Source organism: Mizuhopecten yessoensis, unplaced genomic scaffold (genome assembly GCF_002113885.1).
Source record: "Mizuhopecten yessoensis strain PY_sf001 unplaced genomic scaffold, ASM211388v2 scaffold10867, whole genome shotgun sequence".
NCBI lineage: Eukaryota > Metazoa > Mollusca > Bivalvia > Pectinida > Pectinidae > Mizuhopecten > Mizuhopecten yessoensis.
The window spans coordinates 1,038,526-1,062,916 of record NW_018408761.1 but is presented as its reverse complement, the minus strand read 5'-3'; the positions used below and the strand labels follow the sequence as shown (position 1 = coordinate 1,062,916).

At 39.0% G+C, this 24,391-nt stretch overlaps 1 protein-coding gene across 4 annotated transcripts in view; it reads right to left on the bottom strand.

The window, feature by feature from the left end:
• Positions 1-2,004: 2,004 nt before the first annotated feature.
• LOC110463085 overlaps positions 2,005-24,391 on the bottom strand; it is a 60,246-nt gene continuing 37,859 nt past the window's right edge. For 3 of the 4 annotated variants that reach the window (XM_021517426.1, XM_021517427.1, XM_021517428.1), the window contains 9 exons: positions 23,956-24,102; positions 23,251-23,338; positions 22,612-22,788; positions 18,644-18,744; positions 11,111-14,105; positions 9,702-9,732; positions 7,946-8,033; positions 6,325-6,424; positions 2,005-4,862 (listed from right to left, as the gene is read on the bottom strand). In XM_021517426.1, coding sequence (XP_021373101.1) covers positions 4,495-4,862; positions 6,325-6,424; positions 7,946-8,033; positions 9,702-9,732; positions 11,111-14,105; positions 18,644-18,744; positions 22,612-22,788; positions 23,251-23,338; positions 23,956-24,102 — 4,095 coding nt within the window. In that variant the 3' untranslated portion in view covers positions 2,005-4,494. The remainder of the gene's footprint in view (positions 4,863-6,324; positions 6,425-7,945; positions 8,034-9,701; positions 9,733-11,110; positions 14,106-18,643; positions 18,745-22,611; positions 22,789-23,250; positions 23,339-23,955; positions 24,103-24,391) is intronic. The other variant, XM_021517429.1, reaches the window with a different exon arrangement.

Sequence of the window (24,391 nt, the reverse complement as noted above, 5' to 3'; positions counted from 1 at the left end):
CATTAAGTTTATATATAATGGCACGCCTCGGGCTTAGTATCATCATCAATGTGATGCATACACATTTGAACATAATTAAAGAGGCTTGCACATAATTAAAGAGGCTACCTCATTCTGATTGGTTAATTTGTTCTGTGCAATTACTACATCGGAAATAGTTTAGTTTTAACCAAATTATGTATCCACTTACATAATGGCAAGTCCCCTAATAAGTTCAATCACTACTGTGATGCATGGATACTTTGCCAATAATTGGTTAATTGGTTAACATGCAGTAACTGCACTAGAATGGTTAGATTTCAAATTCAGAATTAAAGATACATACTGAACAAATCTAGTATGCATATACATACTGATGTGTCTTATGCTGAGAATTTCTACACCAAACCTCAACAGTGGACTACGTTAGATATTTTAAGTGAAATCCCATTTCATATTCATGGAGAATCACCAAAAAGTTGCGAGATGTGGAATAGAGATTAAGGAATCTTATTAAAGGGACATCACGTGAAAAGGCGTTTTTTTTTTAATGAATGTATGTATTGTATGCACTTCCACTTATGTTACCTCGCTATCCCCATATTCATAGTCCGTTCCAAATGTCCAGTTTGACCACTTGAATTGTTCGGGAAAGCCCTGCTAAAAATAGCGCCGATAACGTCACCTGACTAGGCAGTAAACACAAGTGGTGCGAGCGAGATGAAACGGTTTCCAAAGGGGCCCCCAGAGAGGGGCCGTCAGGCAACTGCAACTTCTTACCGCACTATGAAACCAAGTTATATGATTTCTAAGTCCGTATTCAAACTTATTGAACAGTAATTATTCATCATTAGAAGTTAATTGCACACTTGCCAATATTCAGAATTTAAATTTATTTAGCTTTAAACATAAATTTGTTGCCAATAAAATTAAACAAGGGATGGGGCACAAGTTTTTACAATTTATCACAGCCTTCTCCCGTCATACATTTACAATTAAATGTCAACAATGATAATAGGCATAAACATAAAGTAGATATATTTAAATATATATTGAATTTAGTACCGGAATGTGGCCGGTACAGATGGTACGTGGCTAAACACCTTCCCTACACCAAGGGACAAACCTTTCTGATTTTTTTTATATGTTGCCGGGGCAGAGGAGGCCGGGTATTCATATTAGTACTAATTTAAATCTTGCATGTAAAAACAAAAATAATCGTTTAATTCAGCAATATAATTAAATCATACCATTTTATTGAACCCGGTAATATTATAAATTATGTAAATCCACGGACTTCGATAACACGTATCTCGGTGACCCAGAAAATACGCCGTGGGCCATCACAACAGTTATCCCTTGGAGGGCCTCATGGAAAAATCAAACTAACCAGTCACTTATCCCTTCCTTTCGCATAAACCACTGTATAATTATAGAAACACAAAGTAAACTCTCTCCAATACATGCCCATTAACATATTAAACTAAGTTCATCTGTGTTCAAACTCAGACAAAGATACTAGCGAGCTTAATAGTTTTAGATATTTATTCATAACATAAACAGCGCTAGCATTTCTGTCGATTCCATTTCAGCTTAACCGGCTATCCGGAAGAATACATGCACCGTACTAACTGCTACGGCAGTTATTTTCTCCTTTGAATACTGCCCACCTGCAAAAATGATACCGTAACGTACTCCTTGCGCTATCTTTTGACCATTTGGCAACTTTTCGTTTCGTAGCTGACACGGTACAACACTTTTCTTTCGCTTACTTCACACGGCCAGTCATTTTGTTTACAAAGAAATGGTGTGCTATGCGCATGCGCCAGTAGAGGGAAATCCCTGAACAAAACGTTGGTCAGACAGGTAGAAATACCGATGATTTTCTTAGATTTAATCATTTTTATGAATCTATTTCAGCCAAATCCGATCGTTTTTTTCCATAAGAAGTCTCACTTGATATGTTTATGTAGTATTTGAAAAAAAGACAAAAAATAAAGTTACTTCACCGTGATGCCCCTTTAAGAAAATATTTAAACATATATAACTTTTTGCTCCTTCTTGAATCTGAACCTTCATGAATATTATTTTGGATGAATAATTCTCAGAAAAAAAGTTTTTACAAAACTGTAGTATGGTGCTTAATATTTTGAACCTTCAACTAGTATAAAATAATACTGCACATCAAATTCTGTAACCGTAACACAATATAAAACCTGTAGTATGTTAGTTTTATGGTTTCCATGCTGCAGTAGTCCACTGTTAAAGCATGATAAATGAGCTGTTAAAAATACTGACGCAAAACAAGCAGAACACCTATACATCCTTTAATACACACTCGCACACCCTCACAAAGGCACTAATGAGAATCAAGTTGTATGATGGGCTTCAGTAAGGATGTTCCCACACTCTTCTGTGTGGAATGCTGTACATCATTTCTTGAATATGAAGCACCTTAGAATAATTTCGTTTGAAGTAGTTTGGGTTCCACACAATTATGTTATATAATAATAATAACAAGATACACAACTGAAACATAATGTATATCATATCTGTGTAACAGTAGAAAGTCTGAAATGCAACGGCCAGACTGGGGTTCGAACCCTAGTACCTCCGAACTCTTGACGGACGCTATACCAACTGAGCTACCTGGTCGCCGAGATCGACCCAGTCCAGTTCTGCTATATTTAACAATCCTTTTCCTAAGTCTTTGCCCCCGAAGATATAAACTATTTACAACACGTACCTCCAACTCTCATTCCCTAAGCAGTTACACTGTATATCGGGAAATGTTCGGAGCAGTTTAACTTTAGCCTTTTTAGCTGTCCATAATGACTGCAAATTTATCCTGACAGCAAATATTAATTCACACCATAAAATAAACGGTCTGGTGGAGGCCAATGTAGATAAATTCACAATATTCGCGACTGGACAGAACATGCACAACACTAGAGGACACAACAAAAAACGTTTTGGAACAAAACTAAGAGGAAACGCTTTTTCACACCGTGTGACTAAAGAACTCTGGAACAATCTAACACCTGAAATTGTAAACACTGCCTTTATTGAACGGTAGTCAAGACTGAACCGTGCATGAAAGGAACACCCAGGCAACTTTAGCCCCGCATGCTACAGAGCGGGAGGTACAGACCGGGAGTGTGTACCAGTTACACCAGTAGATGTGTCAATAGTATAGTCGTAGATCAATGGTATGGCGTCGACAACGGTGAGGTAACGGTGAGTTGATTATATATAATTATAACATGTGAAGGGTAACATTTTTGATGGGCGAATATAGACTTCACTAGTGACGTACCAAAAGTTCCCTGTATACTGTGATGAGGGCGACTCCTGATGGTATCTTATCACAGACAATAGGCTTGTAGTTATGTAATGGTACTACTCGGTACATACACACTAAATAGAATGGTAAGCAGTGACTTGCAGACATATTCAAAACTTATTCTAATATACTCTACTATATACTTATACTACATGTAAGTGTATTGAAATTCTAAATAGATGCCATATATAAACCCTATTGCACTTCATACAGACATGACAATTCCCAAAAAATATACCATTTCATCTTTAAATCTTCAATGTATACTGCTATGTATGATCTGCAGACCAGTACAATACAAAACAATTTATTTTATCATAATGTCACATGTTAATACATACTAAAACAATGACATTTTAAAATGGAAAATTAAAATATCTTCATTTCTAATTATATATCATGATGTATTAACATCCGGCCATAGTTGGCCTATGAGACACTCTAAAAAAATGACGAAATGTACACACTTAAAATATATCAGATATTATATAGGCCTATGATAATACATTCTAAAAGATGATGTTATATTAAAATGTACATGCTTAAAATTAATTAATATATCAGATAATATCCACGATATTGTATTAAGTCAAATATATATATACACTTAAATACTTAGCAACCTGGGTCTACGCATCATGCTATATATACACTAAGCTACTTAAAGCTGCAGGCCTTGCTCATTCATCAGGAACTTAAGTTCATCTTCTCTGTTCATTTCAATATAAATACAGCTTCTATCTTTAGCATGGTTAAACAATACATCACGTAAATTGAAATAAGCTGAACATTCAAGAAGGAAATAATAAAACATTTATACTTAAATGTATATGGGATACCGGTAATCACTATACAAAAACAAGATTGTCATGTTGTTTATATGTATACATACAACATGCTCTAATGCAAACAATGCGAATGAGAGGTCTCTCTGATTATATGTAGGATATGTTGTACTGTAAACTACATTATCACAATCACTGCAATTAAAAAAAGGAACAATCTCTCAACAGTACCATTCTGTGATCTCAAACCAACATTATAACATCATACTTTAAATAACAGAATTATCTGAAACTTCACGAGGATTTCCATTTCAGTTGCATAGGTTTTGTTCAAATGTATATGCATGTCTTTCTTCCTTTTCAAGGATATAAATGAAAATTTAACAATCAGACTGGCTTTTCGTTGAGAGCACAGAAAAGGTTCCAAGTGAAAGTTTGTAAGGAATGTCCTAGTTCTAACTGCCTACAGAGTCGTTCATGTTCACCACGCTTCTCGGTCAACCATTTGTGAACACCTGATATTTCATTGTGGAGATACAACACCGCTGAGCATCCTGTTGACCGCGTAGTATCTAACTTGATGGACAGGGTATTGTTACAATTCAATGTCCAGTTCATCAAGTCCAAAGACGCAAATCCGGCCAGGTCCAATTTCAGTGGTTTTCTGTTCATCTGCTGGTAAATGATCTGTATTATCTTGAGGACCACAAGATATGTTGCTACCATGTTTTCTCCTAAGGATGCAGCATGGCTTCCTACAACACAGATTTATTTTTACAAGTGACTACATTTCATACTGTAAAACCATACTGTTTACAGCTGGGAAACTGTCGCCATTTACTTGTAAAATTTTTCACCAAGTGTTATTTTTGCCCTCTCATGCAATGGCTATGTATAGTATAGCGTGTATCAATAGTTGCTGTCATGATAAATTTGCTGTCATTACCGAGGGCAAAATGGCTTAAGTTAAACTGCATTGAACAATATACAGTAATTCAAAGATTATCTGAACTGTAATAGCATACTTCAATTTAAAGCTGATTATTCTATATTCTCAGAATGCTTTTGTGTATTTATATAACATTGTTATGTATTTATTGTTCAAATTGACCTTAGTTTACACTATTGAGCCCCACACCATTGTTCCAAAAAAGTTAAGGCAGGCAAACAATTTGTTTAAATAACATTTTAAAAGAATTCCCCATATTTCCCTATTGTATGCCCCTCCTCTCTGCTCCAAGGGGTCCACACCCTTCTTTTACAATAGTATTAAGTTCCATGGTCAAGAGATCATTTCAAGCAAATTGGATTAAAACTGTTTCCCTCCTACTGGAGGCTTAGTATTTTAAAGATTTAACCCCTATTATCTGTATCTGGACCCACCCCTCTGTCCCCATAGGGAGCAAGAGTCTTCCCTTAATAAACATAAGGGCCTGTTTGTTTATGCGGAACAATCGGTTTGTCTGTTTTTAAATGTGACATTTTCAGGTATAAATACTGGCTGACCTGCAAATATAAATGCAGGCCTTGCAAGGCATAGTCAAAGCTCGCCTGAAAACAGCATCAGATTACTAGGTCTGACTTATTTCATAAAGGAACAACAATGGTCCAAACCTGTTCAACATTTCGAATCGCGATTAACGAAAGCAGCCCTAGTCTCCTTGGTCAAGGGATCCTTTATTACTTATTACTTAAAATTGATTCCCTTCACTAATACTGAAGGAGAAGTCCTCTGAAAATTGAACTTCTATTTCCTGTATCAGGCCCCATCTCTCTGCCCCCACAAGCATACTTGTCAACTCTCCTTATTTTAGAGGGAGACTCTCGATTTTGGACCCAAAAATGATTTTTAACCATTTAATTTGCTAAACTCTACCTATTTTCTATGACCTGATGATACACACATTTTATTAATGGTTTTCATTCTGAGCATGCATTATCTCCCCCATGGAAATTTCAAAAAGTTGGCAAGTAGGCAAAACAACCACACACTAAGTTGATACAATGTTGAGTCCCATTTACAAGGAATTGTCCACATCATATTTAATTGAAATCAGTTTAACTTTTCTGGACAAGGAGTCATTTAAATAAAAAGTTGACAGATGGCTGATAGACGATGGATGTCAAGCCATATTGAGCTCAAGACGTGTGAGCTGTATGACCAAAGACGTATATTGTGACATAATTACGAGAACCCTCAAGGGTCTGTATACATACCTAAGGAGTACAGGCCATGTAGCTTCAGCTGGTTGGTGACCTTGATGTAGAAAACACCGAGGGTTTGACACAGCTCTGGAGTCAGTTCCCAATATTGTCCCTGTGAAACACAAGAATATACAAAATGATTTTCCAACAACACAGAAATAAACAAGAATTCCACGGAAGTGGATGTGTCGCCTGCACAGCGCTTTTAGTAGGAAAAGTGTTTTGGCTTGAGTTATCACGTAAACAGATATGCCAAAACGCGGAATGTTGAAACTCGACAGAAAAACCCATAATATATGTTGAACATTATTGCTTCTAGCATTACCGTACAAAATTTGAAAGGAATTGATAAAATAAAAAAGTTCTTGCATAAATTTACAACACAATGCCCTTATCTGGCAATAAAAGGGGCATAACTCCACTAAAGATGCATGTAAACTTCTGAAATACGTACCTGTCTGAGTTTTGTTGGTATGCCATACGTGTACCAAAGTCGAGTTCAATCAACCCAAAGGAACTCAAGTTATCACACCGAAACCTTGTTTCTGACGACGCAGACAAAGTAATACCTATATGTCGCCTCGTGTTGCAGGCGACACAAAAATGCGACTTTTACAGAGTTACTCAAGAGTTAGTTTCCAGTGCAGGACCTCTCCACTAGACCCGATCATTGTATTGCACCAAACTTGAAGTCTGCTTTCAATCAGTGCTCTAAAGTTTTACAGTATATACGGGGCAGTCGGATCAAGATAAGGTTTTAGATGAAACTTGAAAGATGGACAATTCTCCATTTCATATGCTCACTTGATCGGCAAGGTGATCTAATACCAGTAAACACATTAAATCAGTAGGATCGAGTGTTTTATTTCTCAACTGAGGACCGACTAAATACTTCTTGATGTACCTTACTGATAAGTAACACAGGTAGTGACCCTGTTTCTTAACGTACCTCACTGAAAAGTGAGATGGACTAACTATTTCTCAGTGTATCTTACTTATAACGAGAAAATGTCTATAAGACATAAATGCCCCCACTGCCATGTGAAATTAGTTTCTGTGTTCTATAAAAAGTTACAACCACTTTGATCTTGATACCCTGAAACATGCACACACACAAGGTACTACACTTAAAGTTGATTTTAATATTCATATGTATTTTCTGTATGTTATTACCATCTCCATAACATATTGAATGAAGTTGCTAAGCATTTAAATTTAATCAGTAGATGATTTTCTATATATAGCAACATTGACCTGGGCCTTGACCTTGGAACCCTGAAACACAACAATGTCCGAAGTATACTCATACTTGACCTTTGCATAAAGTTTGACCAAAATCCTTGAAAGAATGAAGTTGCTAAGTGTTTAAATTGTATCAGTTGATGATTTTCTATATATAGCAAGTGTGATCTTGGCCTTGACCTTGGATCCCTGAAATAAAACGATGTCCGAAGTATACTCATACTTGACCTTTGTATAAAGTTTGACCAAAATCTGTCGAAGAATGAAGCTGCCAAGTGTTTACATTGAATCGGGACGGGACGGGACGCGACGGGACAGACATGGGTAACACTATATATGCCTCCCCATTTTATGGTGGGGGCATAAAAAACAAGACTAACTATTTCTGTACCGTATTAATGTGTTGCAGGAGATCCTCAGTGTTAGGGACTTTTGAAATCTTTCGTACAATGCCTTTCCAGATCCCGACATCCTCACAACTGAAAGTGAATTTTGCATTCAAATTTAATTCAATTTGATTTAATGTGTGATATATCAGCAGCAGAATTCTGTAATGTTTCCAATAATTAATGAGTTGAAATCAAGTGTAGAAATCGAATATCCATTATACATCGAAGTATTACATTCTTCTTCTAGGTTTAAGGAGGATACCTAGTGGTATACAGAAGCCCTTGTAATAAAAAGCAAATAAATAAGAGAATATTCTCCTGAAGGCTGGTTTCCATTACAGTTACTCATGAACAAAACATTTAAATAGCTATCCTAAAAGATAATAAAAGAAAACAAAATACTTCTGTATGCATTATTGTACTTAAAACATAATTATAACAAGAGGCCCATGGGCCTTAACGGTCACCCGAGTCCTACAGTATTTATTTTTGTTGTTGAAATATGTACCAATTTGAGTAAAAAATAGTTAAGTATAACGTTAACTTAAGTTTGTCAGGACCATGAGTCAATAATTCCTAAAAAGATTCAGTTAAATCGGCCTAGCAGAACTTGACTTTAAGTTTGAAATAGTTATTTTCAAAATGGCGGCCTTGGTGGCCATATTGGATTTCTGATCGACCCGAAAAATAACAACACTTTGTCAGGACCATGAGTCGATCATTCCTATTAAGTTTTAGTTCAATCGGCCCAGTAGAACTTGACTTTAAGTTTGAAAGAGTTTTTCAAAATGGCGGCCATGTCGGCCATATCAGATTTCGGATCAACCCGAAAAATAACAATACTTTGTCAGGACCATGAGTCGATCATTCCGACAAAGTTTCAGTTCAATCGGCTTAGCAGAACTTGACTTTAAGTTTGAAATAGTTTTTCAAAATAGCAGACGTGGTGGCCATATTGGATTTCTGATTGACCCGAAAAATATTAACACTTTGTCTGGAAAATGTCAGTAAACTTCCCATGAAATATTAATGAAATCCCTTTGCCAGTATTTCAGCTTAAGTTGAAAATGTAAAATGACGACACACGACTGACGACGCACGACGGAAGACGACGGACAAAGACGGATAACAATAGGTCAATTGAGCTTAAGCTCAAGTGACCTAAAAACTAGAGGCCCAATGGGCCTGCATCGCTCACCTGGTATTATTTCACACTTGTAATCTTAAGAGTGGACTAAAATACAGCTACAGGCAGAATATCAGTGTTTGATTCATAAGATCCTATTACAAGATTTAAACATATGACGCCTGTGACCTTGAATGTCGAACAAGGATATTGGGTTGAAAGTGGGTCAAGGTCATTCATTTGAACAAACTTGGTAGCCCTTCATCCCAGCATGCTACAGGCCCAATATCAGTACCCTGGGCCTTTTGGTTATTGAGAAGAAGTTGTTTGAAGATTTTAAGATATTTGACTCCTGTGACCTTGAAAGTGGGTCAAGGTCATTCATTTGAACAAACTTGGTAGCCCTTCATCCCAGCATGCTGCAGGCCCAATATCAGTACCTAGGGCCTTTTGGTTATTGAGAAGTTGTTTAAAGTAAAATATTGACGCCGGATGCCGCACCACGGCATGGGCCAAGGGGCCAGGTGAGCTAAAAACCACAAAATTGATTTTCTTAATAGTTTTCTTCATTTCTTCAATAAGTAAGTTTAATATTTCTTTAGACAGTCCAACTTCAACATTGTCATACTTACATCGCAGGAACTGAGGAGGGAGCTGCTTCACCTGTAACAATAGAACAAATGTTATTATTCTCTTTTCTTTTTAATTAGATGTTCTAGATATACCAAATGATTTATGATACTTCTAAACTGTAGTTTGTTATCTATTCTAGGATATTTTTTCCATATCCAACGATTAAGGTTTGTTGAATGAAACTTAATGATCAATATGGGAAAAAAGTGCATGACATCAGATTCTGTTTTAACAGTTAGCCTTTCCTTGAGCATGCATTTGGTTGTTATGGACAGTGTAGATATATGTATAATAACAAGAAACGAAATAAGCTTTAACGCTCACATGAATTACATTTTTTTTAAACAATACAGGAACATTAAATTTGAATCATTTAGATTAGTTAGAAGTCAATTGCTACTGTTATAGAGAAATAGCAACTGTCTGCAAATCGGAGCCATTGGTGGCTATCTTGTATTTTTGTCATGAAAAGTAACAACATTATTTGAGTTTCACATAAGAAACATTTTCTAGTATACAAAAATTGAAAATGTCTCAGAGGAAGGGTTTTACCCAATGAAAAGGATAACTAAGGGCAACCATCTTGGATTTTGAGATTACCATGAAATATAACATGGACACAAGTTGGTTTACACAAATCGATTCTGAGACATGAAATGCTGTAGGACTGTATATATATAATTACAAGATGATTAAGACAGGTGAGTTCTTAGACAAGTTTTACTGTAGGGCTGTAACACTACAAGATGATTTAGACAGGTGAATTCTTAGACAAGTTTTACTGTAGTACTGTAACACTACAAGATGATTTAGACAGGTGAATTCTTAGACAAGTTTTACTGTAGGGCTGTAACACTAAAAGATGATTTAGACAGGTGAGTTTTAAGACAAGTTTTACTGTCGGACTGTATATATATAATTACAAGATGATTAAGAGAGGTGAGTTCTTAGACAAGTTTTACTGTAGGGCTGTAACACTAAAAGATGATTTAGACAGGTGAGTTCTTAGACAAGTTTTACTGTAGGGCTGTATATATATAATTACAAGATGATTTAGACAGGTGAGTTCTAAGACAAGTTTTACTGTAGGACTGTATATATATAATTACAAGATGATTTAGACAGGTGAGTTCTTAGACAAGTTTTACTGTAGGGCTGTATAAATATAATTACAAGATGATTTAGACAGGTGAGTTCTAAGACAAGTTTTACTGTAGGACTGTAACACTACAAGATGATTTAGACAGGTGAGTTCTTAGACAAGTTTTACTGCAGGACTGTATATCATTACAAGCTAATCAAGAAAGTTCACTTAAGCTCACTTGAATTTGTAGAAAATTACAGATCTTTTGTATATAAAAGAAGATTGAATCAGAAATATACTTTATGAATTTCACAATGTCCTTGCCTGTCTCTGATGTTACATCCCAGACTTTCAAAGTTGGTGCCATGTCCACTGTAAAGTCCATTTTCTCATGATCATCATATTCCAACTTTCCTGACAGGTTCTTCCCTCCAGTTTTGACAATCTCTTCATCATCCCTTGTCTGTTCCCTTTTCTTCCCTTTTTTCCCAAATGTTTTGACAACCTGTTCATCAGCCTTTGTTTGCTCCTTCTTTTCATTTTTATGCTTTATCTGTTTCTTACTTTCTCTTGCAGGATCTCTGTCTATTTTGCTTCCTGCTTTGTCCCTATTTTTATTCCTACTGTTTGTATCATTATTTCCACTTGATCTGTGCATTTTTTTATTTTCCTTTCTTGCTCTATCTCTACTGTAACATCTTTCCAAGTCTCTTCTCCCCCTTCCTCGACTCAAACTTCTACTCAAACTCCTCCGCCTTCTGTCTCGACTCAAACTTCTACTCAAACTCCTCCGCCTTCTGTCTCGACTCAAACTTCTACTCAAACTCCTCTGTCTTCTGTCTCGACTCAAACTTCTACTCAAACTCCTCCGCCTTCTGTCATGACTCAAACTTAGTTTTTTACTCTTATCCAGCACAATAAGCTCACGAGATTGTTCCCTATTTCTGTCTCTTGATCTTGCACCATGCATTGCGCCTCTGACTGACTTTAATGACCTTCGACCTTGTTCTTTGGTTGTTTCAGCAGGACCCTGGTCATTCCTTGCAGTGAATCCAGAACCTCCTCTTCCAACAGGAGGAATTTTTCTCTTTTGTTTAGGTAATAAGGATTCATCAAAGTCTGGTGGGAACATTTTATCCTGTACATGTCTGAAAGGCTGTGAAGGCAGATCCTTCTCTGTTACACTGGAAGGTCTTCTGTCATTTTCCTTCAATATCCTAGTTTTTGGATCATGTTTTGCTAAATTCAAGTCAAGATCCTTCAAATATGTAAATGTTGGTGCTGTTTCTATGTAAGAAACATGTCCATCTTTAGAACCAGCAAGTCTAGGACCACCACGTCCCTCACTGTCACCTCCATAACCACCACGTCCCTCACTGACACCTCCATAACCACCACATCTAACACTGACACCTCCATAACCACCACATCCCTCACTGTCACCTCCATAACCACCAAATCCCTCACTGACACCTCCATAACCATCACCTCCGACACTGTCACCTCCATAACCACCACGTCCGACACTGTCATCTCCATAACCACCACGTCCGACACCGTCATCTCCATAACTACCAAGTCCCTCACTGACACCTCCATAACTACCAAGTCCCTCACTGACACCTCCATAACCACCACATTCCTCACTGACACCTCCATAACCACCACATCTAACACTGTCACCTCCATAACTACCACGTCTAACACTGACACCTCCATAACCACCAAGTCCCTCACTGACACCTCCATAACCACCACGTCTAACACTGACACCTCCATAACCACCACGTCTGTCACTGTCATCTCCATAACCACCAGGTCTAACACTGACACCTCCATAACCACCACGTCTGTCACCGTCATCTCCAAAACCTGCTGAATTTGAAGCTCCAAAATAGAAATCTTGGGTTGGTATATTGCATCGTTGGGACTGCATTTGAGCGCCAAAGGAAAACCCTTGACTTGTCGTTCTGCTTGCTCCGGCTGGTTTTGAAGTCCCAAATCCAAAACAATGGCTTCCTTTACTGGTAATGCTCTGCAATGTTTGATTCTGAGAAAAACTGAAACCTTCGGCTGGTGAAGCGCTTTGAGTTGTTTGCATTCGAGCTCCAAAGGAAAACCCTTGACTTGGCATTGTGTTTGGTTCTGCTAGGTTTGGAGCCCCCAATCCCAAACTTTGTGTTGATATATTTCTTGATGCTGTTACTAGAGGAGCACTAAAATTGAACCCCTGACTTGGTTTACCGCCTAGTTCTGCTAGGTTTGGAGCCCCCAATCCCAAACTTTGTGTTGGTTCATTGCTTGATGCTGTTTGTAGCGAAGCATTAAAATTGAAGCTCTGACTTGGTTTACTGCCTGGTTCTGCTTGCACTGGAGCTCCACACAAACCATGTTCACTAGATGTGCTGCTTGACTTTGCTTGTCTTGAACCTGAAACCACAAAATCTTTATTGTTTGATGTTGATTCATGTTGGAAATCCTCAAATGTTGATTTGGCTCTTCGTGCTCTTCTATTTGGTGAATAGGATGGAGAAGTTGGTTTGTAAGATGGGGAAGTGGGCGAATAGGATAGAGAAGTTGGTTTGTAAGATGGGGAGGTGGGCGAATAGGATGGGGAAGTTGGTTTGTAAGATGGGGAGGTGGGCGAATAGGATGGGGAAGTTGGTTTGTAAGATGGGGAAGTGGGCGAATAGGATGGGGAAGTTGGTTTGTAAGATGGGGAGGTTGATATATAGGCTGGAGTGTCCTGAGAATGGCCTGCCATTGAAGGTGAAAATATGTCAGATATTTCAGAAGTGAGAATGAGGAATGCCGGGTCTTCAGTATCTAAATCAATCTCCATGTCTTCATCTAAATACTGAGAGATTTCAAATTTTTCAAAGTTTGTACCAAATGAATCTGAACATTTTGGAGACAAGGGGCCAAACTGTGTTGCTGAGAGTGGAGAGTCTGGTATTCTTCCTACATCTGACACTTCCTGTTTCTTGTTCGTAGCATCATCAACCACGTTGTCATCTGGAAGTGCCATGCAGCTAAAGTTGCCCATCTTTTCAACATCATCATCATCATCATCATCATCATCATCATCATCACTGTCATCCTCATTCTGCTCCTCCTCATTTTCATCAAAGTTTGCAGGTGCAGATTTTCTGGCAGCTTTGGTTGCTAACTGTTTCCTTGGAGCCATCATTCGTAAGGATTGCCTAAAAGGAGAAAACAATGAGGACATCTTCACCGGGTTTTTTCCATCATCAGTACAGCTTTTGTCCTTTTCCGTATGCACCTTCTTACCATATATCTGATCATACTCATTCATGTCCTGAAATACAGAAATGTTAATACTTCACATGTACCTGTACTGTACAATAGTAAACTCATGAATCATTGCTTCTGTGGTTTTTGTGGGTATTATTAAGAAGTTTACATTGAGTATAGTGACTAAATATAGTTTAACTGACAAAAGTAAAAATATTAAGGCTGATTAATCAATGTTCACTAAAAATAGCTAATAATTTACCAACAAACTTCATATTTTCCCCATGTAAAGGATATTCTATATCACATGTCTGAGAATTTAACCACAAATCTACATGTTATACAGCAAGTAAAAGAGATTCTATATCATATAGCTGAGAATATAACTACAAATCTCCATATTATACACCAAGTAAAAGAGATTCTATATCATATAGCTGAGAATATAACCACAAATCTCCATATAATACAGCAAGTAAAAGAGATTTCATATCTCATTGCTAAGAATTTAACCACAAATCTTCATGTTATACAGCAAGTAAAAGAGATTTCATATCTCATAGCTAAGAATTTAACCACAAATCTTCATGTTATACTAAGTACCGGTGAGTAAGAGAGACTTCATATCTCATAGCTAAGAATTTAACCACAAATCTTCATGTTATACTGAGTACCGGTGAGTAAGAGAGACTTCATATCTCATAGCTTAGAATTTAACCACAAATCTTTATGTTGTACAACAACTAAAATAGATTCTATATCGATGCCATGCCATAACAAAAATTGAACTGAATTATTTTCTGCTGAGGATAAATAAACAAGAGGCCCAGAGGGCCTGTATCGCTCACCTGGATACCTAAGCAATCATGGCAAACTATTCTCCAAATGAGATCAAGAGAATATGCCAGACCCCAAGGCCAATCCTTGTAGCATAGCTATATTAAATTTTTCATGCCCAGCAATTTTATGTATGGTTATGGGGTGGGGATCTCAACTGTTTCCAAGCTTTGACTCAGAAACTAGGTCCCTAGAGTTGTGGCCAGACCCCAGGATCGATTCTAATATCGTGACTGCATTTGTCTCTTTTTGCCAAGCATTTGTATATAAAGTTTTGGTGTGGGGATCTCAACCGTTTCAAAGTTATGACCCAGGGGCCAAGTCTGCAAGGGTGGGGCAGACCCTGGGATCAATTCTAATGTCATGACTGCATTCGTCTCTTTATGCCCAACAATTGTATATATAGTTTTGGGGTGGGGATATTAACCATTTCAAAGTTATGACCCAGGGGTTAAGTCTCCAAGGGTGGGGCAGTCCCCAAGGCCAACCTGGAAGCATATGTGCAATCATCTCTTTATACTCAGCAATTGTATATATACGGTTATAGGGTGGGGCTCTCAACTGTTTCCAAGCTGTGACTAAGAAACTAGGTCCCTAGGGGTTCGGTCAGACCCCAGGGTCTATTCTGATATCATGATTGCATTCGTCTCTTTATGCCCAGCATTTGTATATATAGTTTTGGGGTGGGGATCTCAACCGTTTTAAAGTTATGGCCCAGGGACTATGTCTCCAAGGGTGGGGCCAGACCCTAGGGACATCCTGGAAGCAAATGTGCATTCTTCTCTTTATACTCAGCAATTGTATATATGGTTATATGGTGGGGATCTCAACCATTTCCAAGTAATACATTTTATTGGCCCCACCCCTTAGCCCGGGGGGTCAGCCCCACCATTTGTACAATTTTGAATCCCTGCCTCCCATGAATACTTCCGACCAAATATGATCAATATCCATGGCATAGTTCTGCAGAAGAAGTCATTTATAGCAATATAACCAAATTGCCCCCTTTTGGCCCCGCCCCTCAGCCCCCTGGGGGGTCAGCCCAACCGTTTGTACAATTTTGAATCTCCACCACCTAGAGATGCTTCCAGTCAAATAAGGTTGATATCCATCACTTAGTTCCAGAGAAGAAGTCACTTAAAGCAGTATAGCCAAATACCCTTTTTGGCCCTGCCCCTCAGCCCCCTGGGGGGTCAGCCACACCATTTGTACAATTTTAAATCCCTGCCTCCCAGGAATGCTTTTGATCAAATATGATTGATATCCAGTGCACAGTTCTACAGAAGAAGTCGTTTGTAGCAATATAGCAAAATTGCCCCCTTTTGGCCCCCCCTAAGCCCCCTGGGGAGTCAGCCCCGCCATTTGTACAATTTTTAATCACCACCACCTAGGGATGCTTCCAGTCAAATATGGTTGATATCCAATTCTTAGTTCCAGAGAAGAAGTCGCTTACAGCAATATGGGCAAATTGACCCCTTTTGGCCCCACCCCTCAGCCCCCTGGGGAGTCAGCCCCACCATTTGTACAATTTTGAATCCCAACCACCTAGGGATGCTTCCAGTCAAAATTAGTTTAATTCCAACCAGTGGTTAAGAAGAAGAAGTCGTTTAAAGAAATTGTTGACGTACGTACGGACGACGGATGCCATGGTATGGCATAAGCTCACCCTGGTCCTTCGGACCAGGTGAGCTAAAAGCTGTTATAACCATAGGAAATGTAGCAGAATTTCCCCCTTCCCAGTGGTGAATGGGAGACATCAGGGTAATTGCATTCACAATTTAAAGGTACTGAAGAAACCTATCATTCATGAAGAGTAGATTTAAAAAACAAGAGGCCCAGAGGGCCTGAATCGCTCACCTGGATATCTAAGCAATCATGGCAAAATATTCTCCAAATGAGATCCAAGGGAATATGCCAGATCCAAATGCCAATTCTTGTAGTATGTCTGTATTAGATTTTCCATGCCCAGCAATTTAATGTATGGTTATGGGGTGGGGATCTCAACTGTTTCCAAGCTGTGACTCAGAAACTAGATCCCTAGGGTTGTGGCCAGACCCCTGGATCAATTCTTAATATCATGACTGGTTTCTTCTCTTTAAGCCCAGCATTTGTATATAGTTTTAAAGTGGGGATCTCAACTGTTTCAAAGTTATGACACAGGGGTTAAGTCTGCAAGGGTGGGGCAGACCCCAAGGCCATCCTGGAAGCATATGTGCAATCATCTCTTCATACTCAGCAATTGTATATATGCATGGTTATAGGGTGGGGATCTCAACTGTTTCGAAGCTTTGCCTAAGAAACTAGGTCCCTAGGGGTTCGGTCAGACCCCAGGGTCTATTCTAATACCATGACTACTTTTGTCTCTATATGCCAAGCATTTGTATATATAGTTCTGGGGTGGAAATCTCAATCATTTCAAAGTTATGACCCAGGGACTATGTCTCAAAGGGTGGGGCCAGACCCTAGGCCATCCTGGGAGCAAATGTGCATGCTTCCCTTTATACTCCACAATTGTATATATGGTTATACCGCGGGGATCTCAACCATTTCCAAGTAATAAACCTTTTTTGGCCCAACCCCTTAGCACAGGGGGGTCAGCCCAAACATTTGTACAATTTTGAATCCCTACCTCCCATGAATACTTCTGACCAAATATGATTGATATCCTTAGCATAATTCTACAGAATAAGTCGTTAATAGCAACCCTCACCCCTTAGCACGGGGGGTCAGCCCAACCATTTGTACAATTTTGAATCTCCTCTTCCGAGGGATGCTTTCAGTCAAATATGGTTGATATCTATCCCTTAGTTCCAGAGAAGAAGTCGCTTAAATTAATATAGCGCAACTGCCCCCTTTTGGCCCCGCCCCTCAAGTTCCTGGGGGCCAGACCTCTTGTTTATACAAAATTGGTTCCCCTTCACCGAAGGATGCTTCCGACCAAATATGGAACAAATCCTTTCATTCCTACAGAGAAGAAGGATTTTAAAGAAATTGTTCAGTTTCCCATACTGGGCCCCGTCGCTCAGGCCCCTGTGGGGCCAGACCCATGGTTTATAAAAAATTGGTTCCCCTTTACCCAAGGATGCTTCAGACTAAATATGGAACAAATCCTTTTATTCCTACAGAAGAGGAAGGATTTTAAAGAATTTACTATGTGATCCCTATAGGGCCCCACCCCTCAGGCCCCTCGGGGGCCAGACCCGCGGTTTATACAAAATTGGTTCCTCTTTCCCTAAGGATGCTTCAGACCAAATATGGAACAAATCCTTTCATTCCTACAGAAGAGGAAGGTTTTTAAAGAATTTACTATGTGTTCCCTATTGGGCCCCACCCCTCAGGCCCCTCGGGGTCCAGACCCACGGTTTATACAAAATTGGTTCCTCTTTCTCTAAGGATGCATCAGACCAAATATGGAACAAATCCTTTCAATCCTACAGAAGGAGAAGGATTTTAAAGAATTTACTATGTGTTCCCTATTGGGCCACACCCCTCAGCCACCAGGGGGGCCAGACCCACCATTTATACAAAATTTGTTCCCCTTCCCATAAGGATGCTTCTGACCAAATTTGGTCAAAATCTGCTCAGTCGTTTATGACTAGTAGCGATTTTTAGGAAAAGTTGAAGGATGCTGGACGCCGCGCCATGGCATAAGCTCACTTGCCGTTCGGGCAGGTGAGCTAAAAATGTCCAATAAACCACTTTCTACCCCACCCTTAGATTTTTGAGAGTGGAATCCACATTTTATGTCTTATTGTCATATCATACGTTTTCCGCGAGAATACGCTTTGTTTTCAAATCTTCCTTGAGACCAAAACTAAGTCCCCCTCGCAGCCTTGGTAACAGGAAGACAGCATTATACTCCAGATCTGAAGAATATAGAAAAAAAATACAATTGTTATATAGAGGCTAACTCATGCCCTCACATAACGTTGTATCAAAACAGCTGCCACCTCTAAAAGCACATCCTCTCAATCAAATATGATGTATTCTTATGGTAAACAAGAGGCACAGAGGGCCTGAATTCCTCACCTGAATATCTAAGCAATCAAAAAGCAAAATATTCTCCAAATGAGATCCAAGGGTATATGCCAGACCCCAATGTCAATTCTTGTAGTATGTCTGTATTAGATTTTTCATGCCCAGCAATTTAATGTATGGTAATGGGGTGGGGATCTCAACTGTTTCCAAGCTGTGACTCAGAAACTAGATCCCTCGGGTTGTGGCCAGACGCCAGGATCAATTATAATATCATGACTATATTCGTCTCTTTTTGTCTAGCATTTGTATTTATAGTCTTGGGGTGGGGATCTCAACTGTTTCAAAGTTATATTTACCCAGGGGTTAAGTCTGCAAAGTTTGGGCAGACCCCAAGGCCATCCTGGAAGCATATGTGCATTCATCTCTTTATACTCAGCAATTGTATATATGCATAGTTATAGGGTGGGGATCTCAACTGTTTCGAAGCTGTGACTAAGAAACTAGGTCCCTAGGGGTTCGGTCAGACCCCAGGGTCTATTTTAATACCATGACTACTTTTGTCTCTTTATGCCAAGCATTTGTATATATAGTTCTGGGGTGCGGATCTCAATCGTTTCAAAGATATGACCCAGGGACTATGTCTCAAAGGGTGGGGCCAGACCCTAGGCCATCCTTGAAGCAAATGTGAATGCTTCTCTTCATACTCCACAATTATATATATGGTTATATGGTTGGGATCTCAACCATTTCCAAGTAATAAACTTTTTTTGGCCCCACCCCTTAGCACGGGGGGTCAGCCCCACCATTTGTACAATTTTGAATCCCTACTTCCCATGAAAGCTTCTGACCAAATATGATCGATATCCATGGTATAATGCTACAGAAGAAGTCGTACACCAATATAGCCAAATTGCGCCCTTTTGGACCCGCACCTCAGCCCCCTGGGATGTCAGCCCAACCATTTGTACAATTGTGAATCTCCACTACAGAGGGATGCTTCCAGTCAAATATGGTTGATATCCATCTCTTAGTTCCAGAGAAGAAGTCGCTTAAATCAATATAGCGCAATTGACCCCTTTTGGCCCCGCCCCTCAGATCCATGGGGGCTAGACCCCTTGCTTATACAAAATCGGTTCCACTTCACCCAAGGATGCTTCAGACCAAATATGGAACAAATCCTTTCATTCCTGCAGAAGAAAGATTTTAAAGAATTTGCTATGTTTCCCCTATTGGGCCCCGTCGCTCAGGCCCCAAAGGGGCCAGACCCACAGTTTATACAAAATTGGTTCCCCTTAACCCAAGGATGCTTAAGACTAAATATGGAACAAATCCTTTCATTCCTACAGAAGAAGGATTTTAAAGAATTTGCTATGTTTCCCCTATTTGGCCTGTCGCTCAGGCCCCTCAGGGGCCAGACCCCCCATTTATACAAAATTGGTTCCTCTTCCCCCAAGGATGCTTCAGACCAAATATGGAACCAATCCTTTTATTCCTACAAAAGAAGAAGGATTTTAAAGAATTTGCTATATTTTCCCTATTGGGCCCCACCCCTCAGCCCCTAGGGGGCCAGACCCACCATTTATACAAAATTTGTTCCCCTTCCCATAAGGATGCTTCTGACCAAATTTGGTCAAAATCTGCTCAGTCGTTTATGACAAGTAGCGTTTTTTAGGAAAAGATGACGGATGCCTGACGCCGCGCCATAGCATAAGCTCACTTGCCCTTCAGGCCGGTGAGCTAAAAAGCATAGATCTGCTTTTAGATATGACTGTGGACGATATGATTGGCCACTGCCTTAAAGAAAACGACATTAACCTCTTTAGCAGTTCGTGTTTTATTTTCCCCATTAATGCTTTATTTTCATTTTCACATCTTTCTGTCTTTTAAAACAAGAGATCCCCGGGGGACCTTGACACCGACTATCGTACCATCATATTTCTATCATAAATTATTATTTTTCACACCACCGACTTCTTTGTCTCATTTTAATACACACTATATTGGACTAATTGGTGTATATCTTGTCATTTTTTACGCTTTGCCATATTAACATATTATGTATATTTGACTATGCTTTAACCATATCATTCAGTAACACTCGTGTGATATGCAAGTGTTCACTATTAAATTCTAATTTAGGATTACTTAACTTCAAGTTACATTGACTGTGATGATACCATATACTGCAGTGTTATACTGTTATCTTAAATTGTTGTCATGCTTGTATATATAGTTTGCTTCAGCGCCATATTGTAAACTAGACATTGTCTAAATATGTAACCCTGGTTAAATAAAAGATATTATTCTTATTATCTTCATAGATTCTATGTAAGATTCTTCTTTTCTCTCTTATCTGTAAGATTGAGTCACGTTAACAGTAACGCACCTTAATTGTGGTAACTTTTGAGCAAAGCCTTCATTCTGCTGTGTATGACACTGTTCTTTCAAAGCGAGCTGGTTGTTTTACCTATTTACTAGTACAATGCTTATTGTTTAAGGACTTTATGGGAAAAAGTGACAACAAACTGAACTGTTGAAATCCAAGATTTTTTGTTGTTGTTGAAATATGTACCAATTTGAGTAAAAAATAGTTAAGTATAACGTTAACTTAAGTTTGTCAGGACCATGAGCTGATCATTCTTAGAAAGAGTTTCAGTTAAATGGGCCTATTAGAACTTGATTTTAAGTTTGAAATAGTTATTTTCAAAATAGCGGCCATGGCAGCCAAATTGTATTTCTGATCGACCCGAAAAATAACAACACTTTGTCAGGACCATGAGTCGATCATTCCTACAAAGTTTCAGTTTAATCGGCCCATTAGAACTTGACTTTAAGTTTGAAATAGTTTTTCAAAATGGGGGCCGTGGTGGCCATATTGGATTTCTGATTGACCCGAAATATAACAACACTTTGTCAGGACAATAAGTCGATCATTCCTAAAAAGTTTAAGTTTAATCGGCCCAGCAGAACTTGACCTTAAGTTTGAAATTGTTTTTTTTCAAAATGGTGGCCATGTCGGCCATATTGGAATTTTGATCGACCCGAAAAATAACAACACTTTGTCAGGACCCTTAATTTGATAAGCATAACTAGGGAACAAAGGGAACCTTCAGGTGAAACTTGAGAAAGATCTCTCTGAGAAATAGCACTATCAAGAATTGTTTAAGGACAAATGGATGGATGGATGGACTGAATGATGAATGGAAGACAGACCACAGATGAATAGTGATTTGAACAGCCCACTATTTGATGAAAAAAAGAAAAGCAACACTTCAGAGTGTGGTGTAAGATTACATTTGTTGAGTTTCATAAAATAAAAAAAACAAGAGGCCCAGAGGACCTGTATAGCTCACCTGGAAATGTTAGCAAAATTGAAGTTGAAATAGCCAGATGATGCTGGAAATGTACATGTATTACATGATTAGTCAGGGATTATATTTATATGCAATTGGACAAAATCTTGTCATTCCTACAGGAAAAGGAGGATTTGAAGAATTTGCTATGTTTCCTCTATTGGGCCCCGCCCCTTTGCCCATAGGAGGGTTAGACCCACAATTGATACAAAATTAGGTCCCCTTCACCCAAGGATGCATTAGACCTAATATGGATTTCCCTTCCCCATAGGATGCTACTGTTCAAGTTTGGTCAAAATACCTTCATCCCAACGGAAGAAGAAGGATATTAAAGCCCCGCCTCTCTGTCCCAAATGGGGATCAGACCCACCGTTTATACAACGTTATGTGGGGTATAATTACCAAGATCGGAGAGAACAGCGAGATCCTTCAGCGGTTTCCCACCAACAATCAATCTCTGCTGCTCTGGGTCAAGTCCATCTATCTGATGGATCTTATTCTTCAAGTCAGACACGGTGTCGCCCTCGGACACACTCACGGGGATAGTCCTACCAGTCAGGGTGTGTATCTCGATTGGGACTGCAATGGGAATAAATGTAAAACTTTCATCAATTCTTTTTTCAAAATATATTTTGATATGAAAAGAGTATTATCAACATCTGGTACACAGTAACTACAGACATTAGAAGGAAAGGCTCCGTCTAAATCTCCATTTGTTTGTGTCGTGCAGTGGGCTGGTGTATTAATTAAATCTTTCACCACAGTGACATCTCACTTGATTGTTACATCCCAGTCACTATAGCACCCACTGCAGACAATTTAATTCTCCGTCTGGATTATTGGAGAAAAACATGTTCTCTGAAAAATCTATGCTGCAAAAGCTCTGAGGAATGAAAATCCATGCTAAAATAGCTCAAGGGATTGCATTCCAGCGTTTGTGGGAGACATGAGTGTTAACTTCTCTGCCAAATCTGCACATACAGGATAGTCTGTCTAGCTTATCACTCATTTACATATTAAGTAACATATTTTAATACTTACAAGGAAAACTTTTCCGAAACTCTGCCAACATATTTTGGCTAATGTCATCTTTAGAACAGGAGAAAAATCTTTCAGCTGCTTCCATAACCTTTGAAAACAAAAACATACAAGGTAAAAATATATACTTCCCAGCTTGTTCAACACTTGATTTAAGTATATATGTATATAAGCTTTACAAGGACTGTCTTGACACATTATTCAATTTAGTCTATGAACTTACACGTTAATCAATGTTCAATTTCACTAAGGCGGCCAGGGTTCGATTCCCCAATCAGACGTGAAAAGGTATGGGTCACCAACCCGATCATGTGGGTTTTCTCCGGGAACACTAGTTTCCTCCAACAGTAAGACTCCCTGCACGCTAACATCCGGGCCAACAAGAGTGATCAGTATGAGTTGTAACAAGGGCCAACAAGAATGATCAGTATGAGTTGTAACAAGGGCCAACAAGATCTAGAGTGATCAGTATGAGTTGTGGCAAGGGCCAACAAGAGTGATCAGTATGAGTTGTGGCAAGGGCCAACAAGAGTGACGGGATGGGATGGGACGGGACGGGTGTTTACATTGAACCGGAACGGGACAGGACAGACATGGGCAACACTATATATGCCCCCCCCCCCCCCCATTTTATGGTAGGTGCATAAAAAGCAATGACAAATTATAAAGTATGGCTGACTTGTTTTTCATCAAATTCAGTGCAGTTACCTTTTCTTTGAGTTCGTTGTTGGCATCGTTTTGAAGACAGGATTTGTAATCTAAGATAGAGGCATAGGTTCTATTTGCCTCCTGTTGTGAGAAGCTCTCTGCAATCAAAGCTTTTCTTAACAGTTCCTCTACAATTTCTTCTGGCTCCTAGATCAGAATCAAACAAGCAAACAAAATTAAATGCTATGTTGATCTTATTGTACTTCACTTTTATTCATAATTTTGTTGTGCTACACACTTAAATGTTTATGCAACAATCAATTCCCTCCCCTAAGCCCCAAGACCAAATTTGGTTAAAATCCCTTAACCAGTACTGAAAAAGGAAGAATAACATTTTATTTTTCGAATTGAGCCCTGCCACTCCACCCTCAGAGGGTCGACACCCTCCATTAATACATTATTGAGTCCCCTTAAGGAGCACAGAATAACTTTGGTA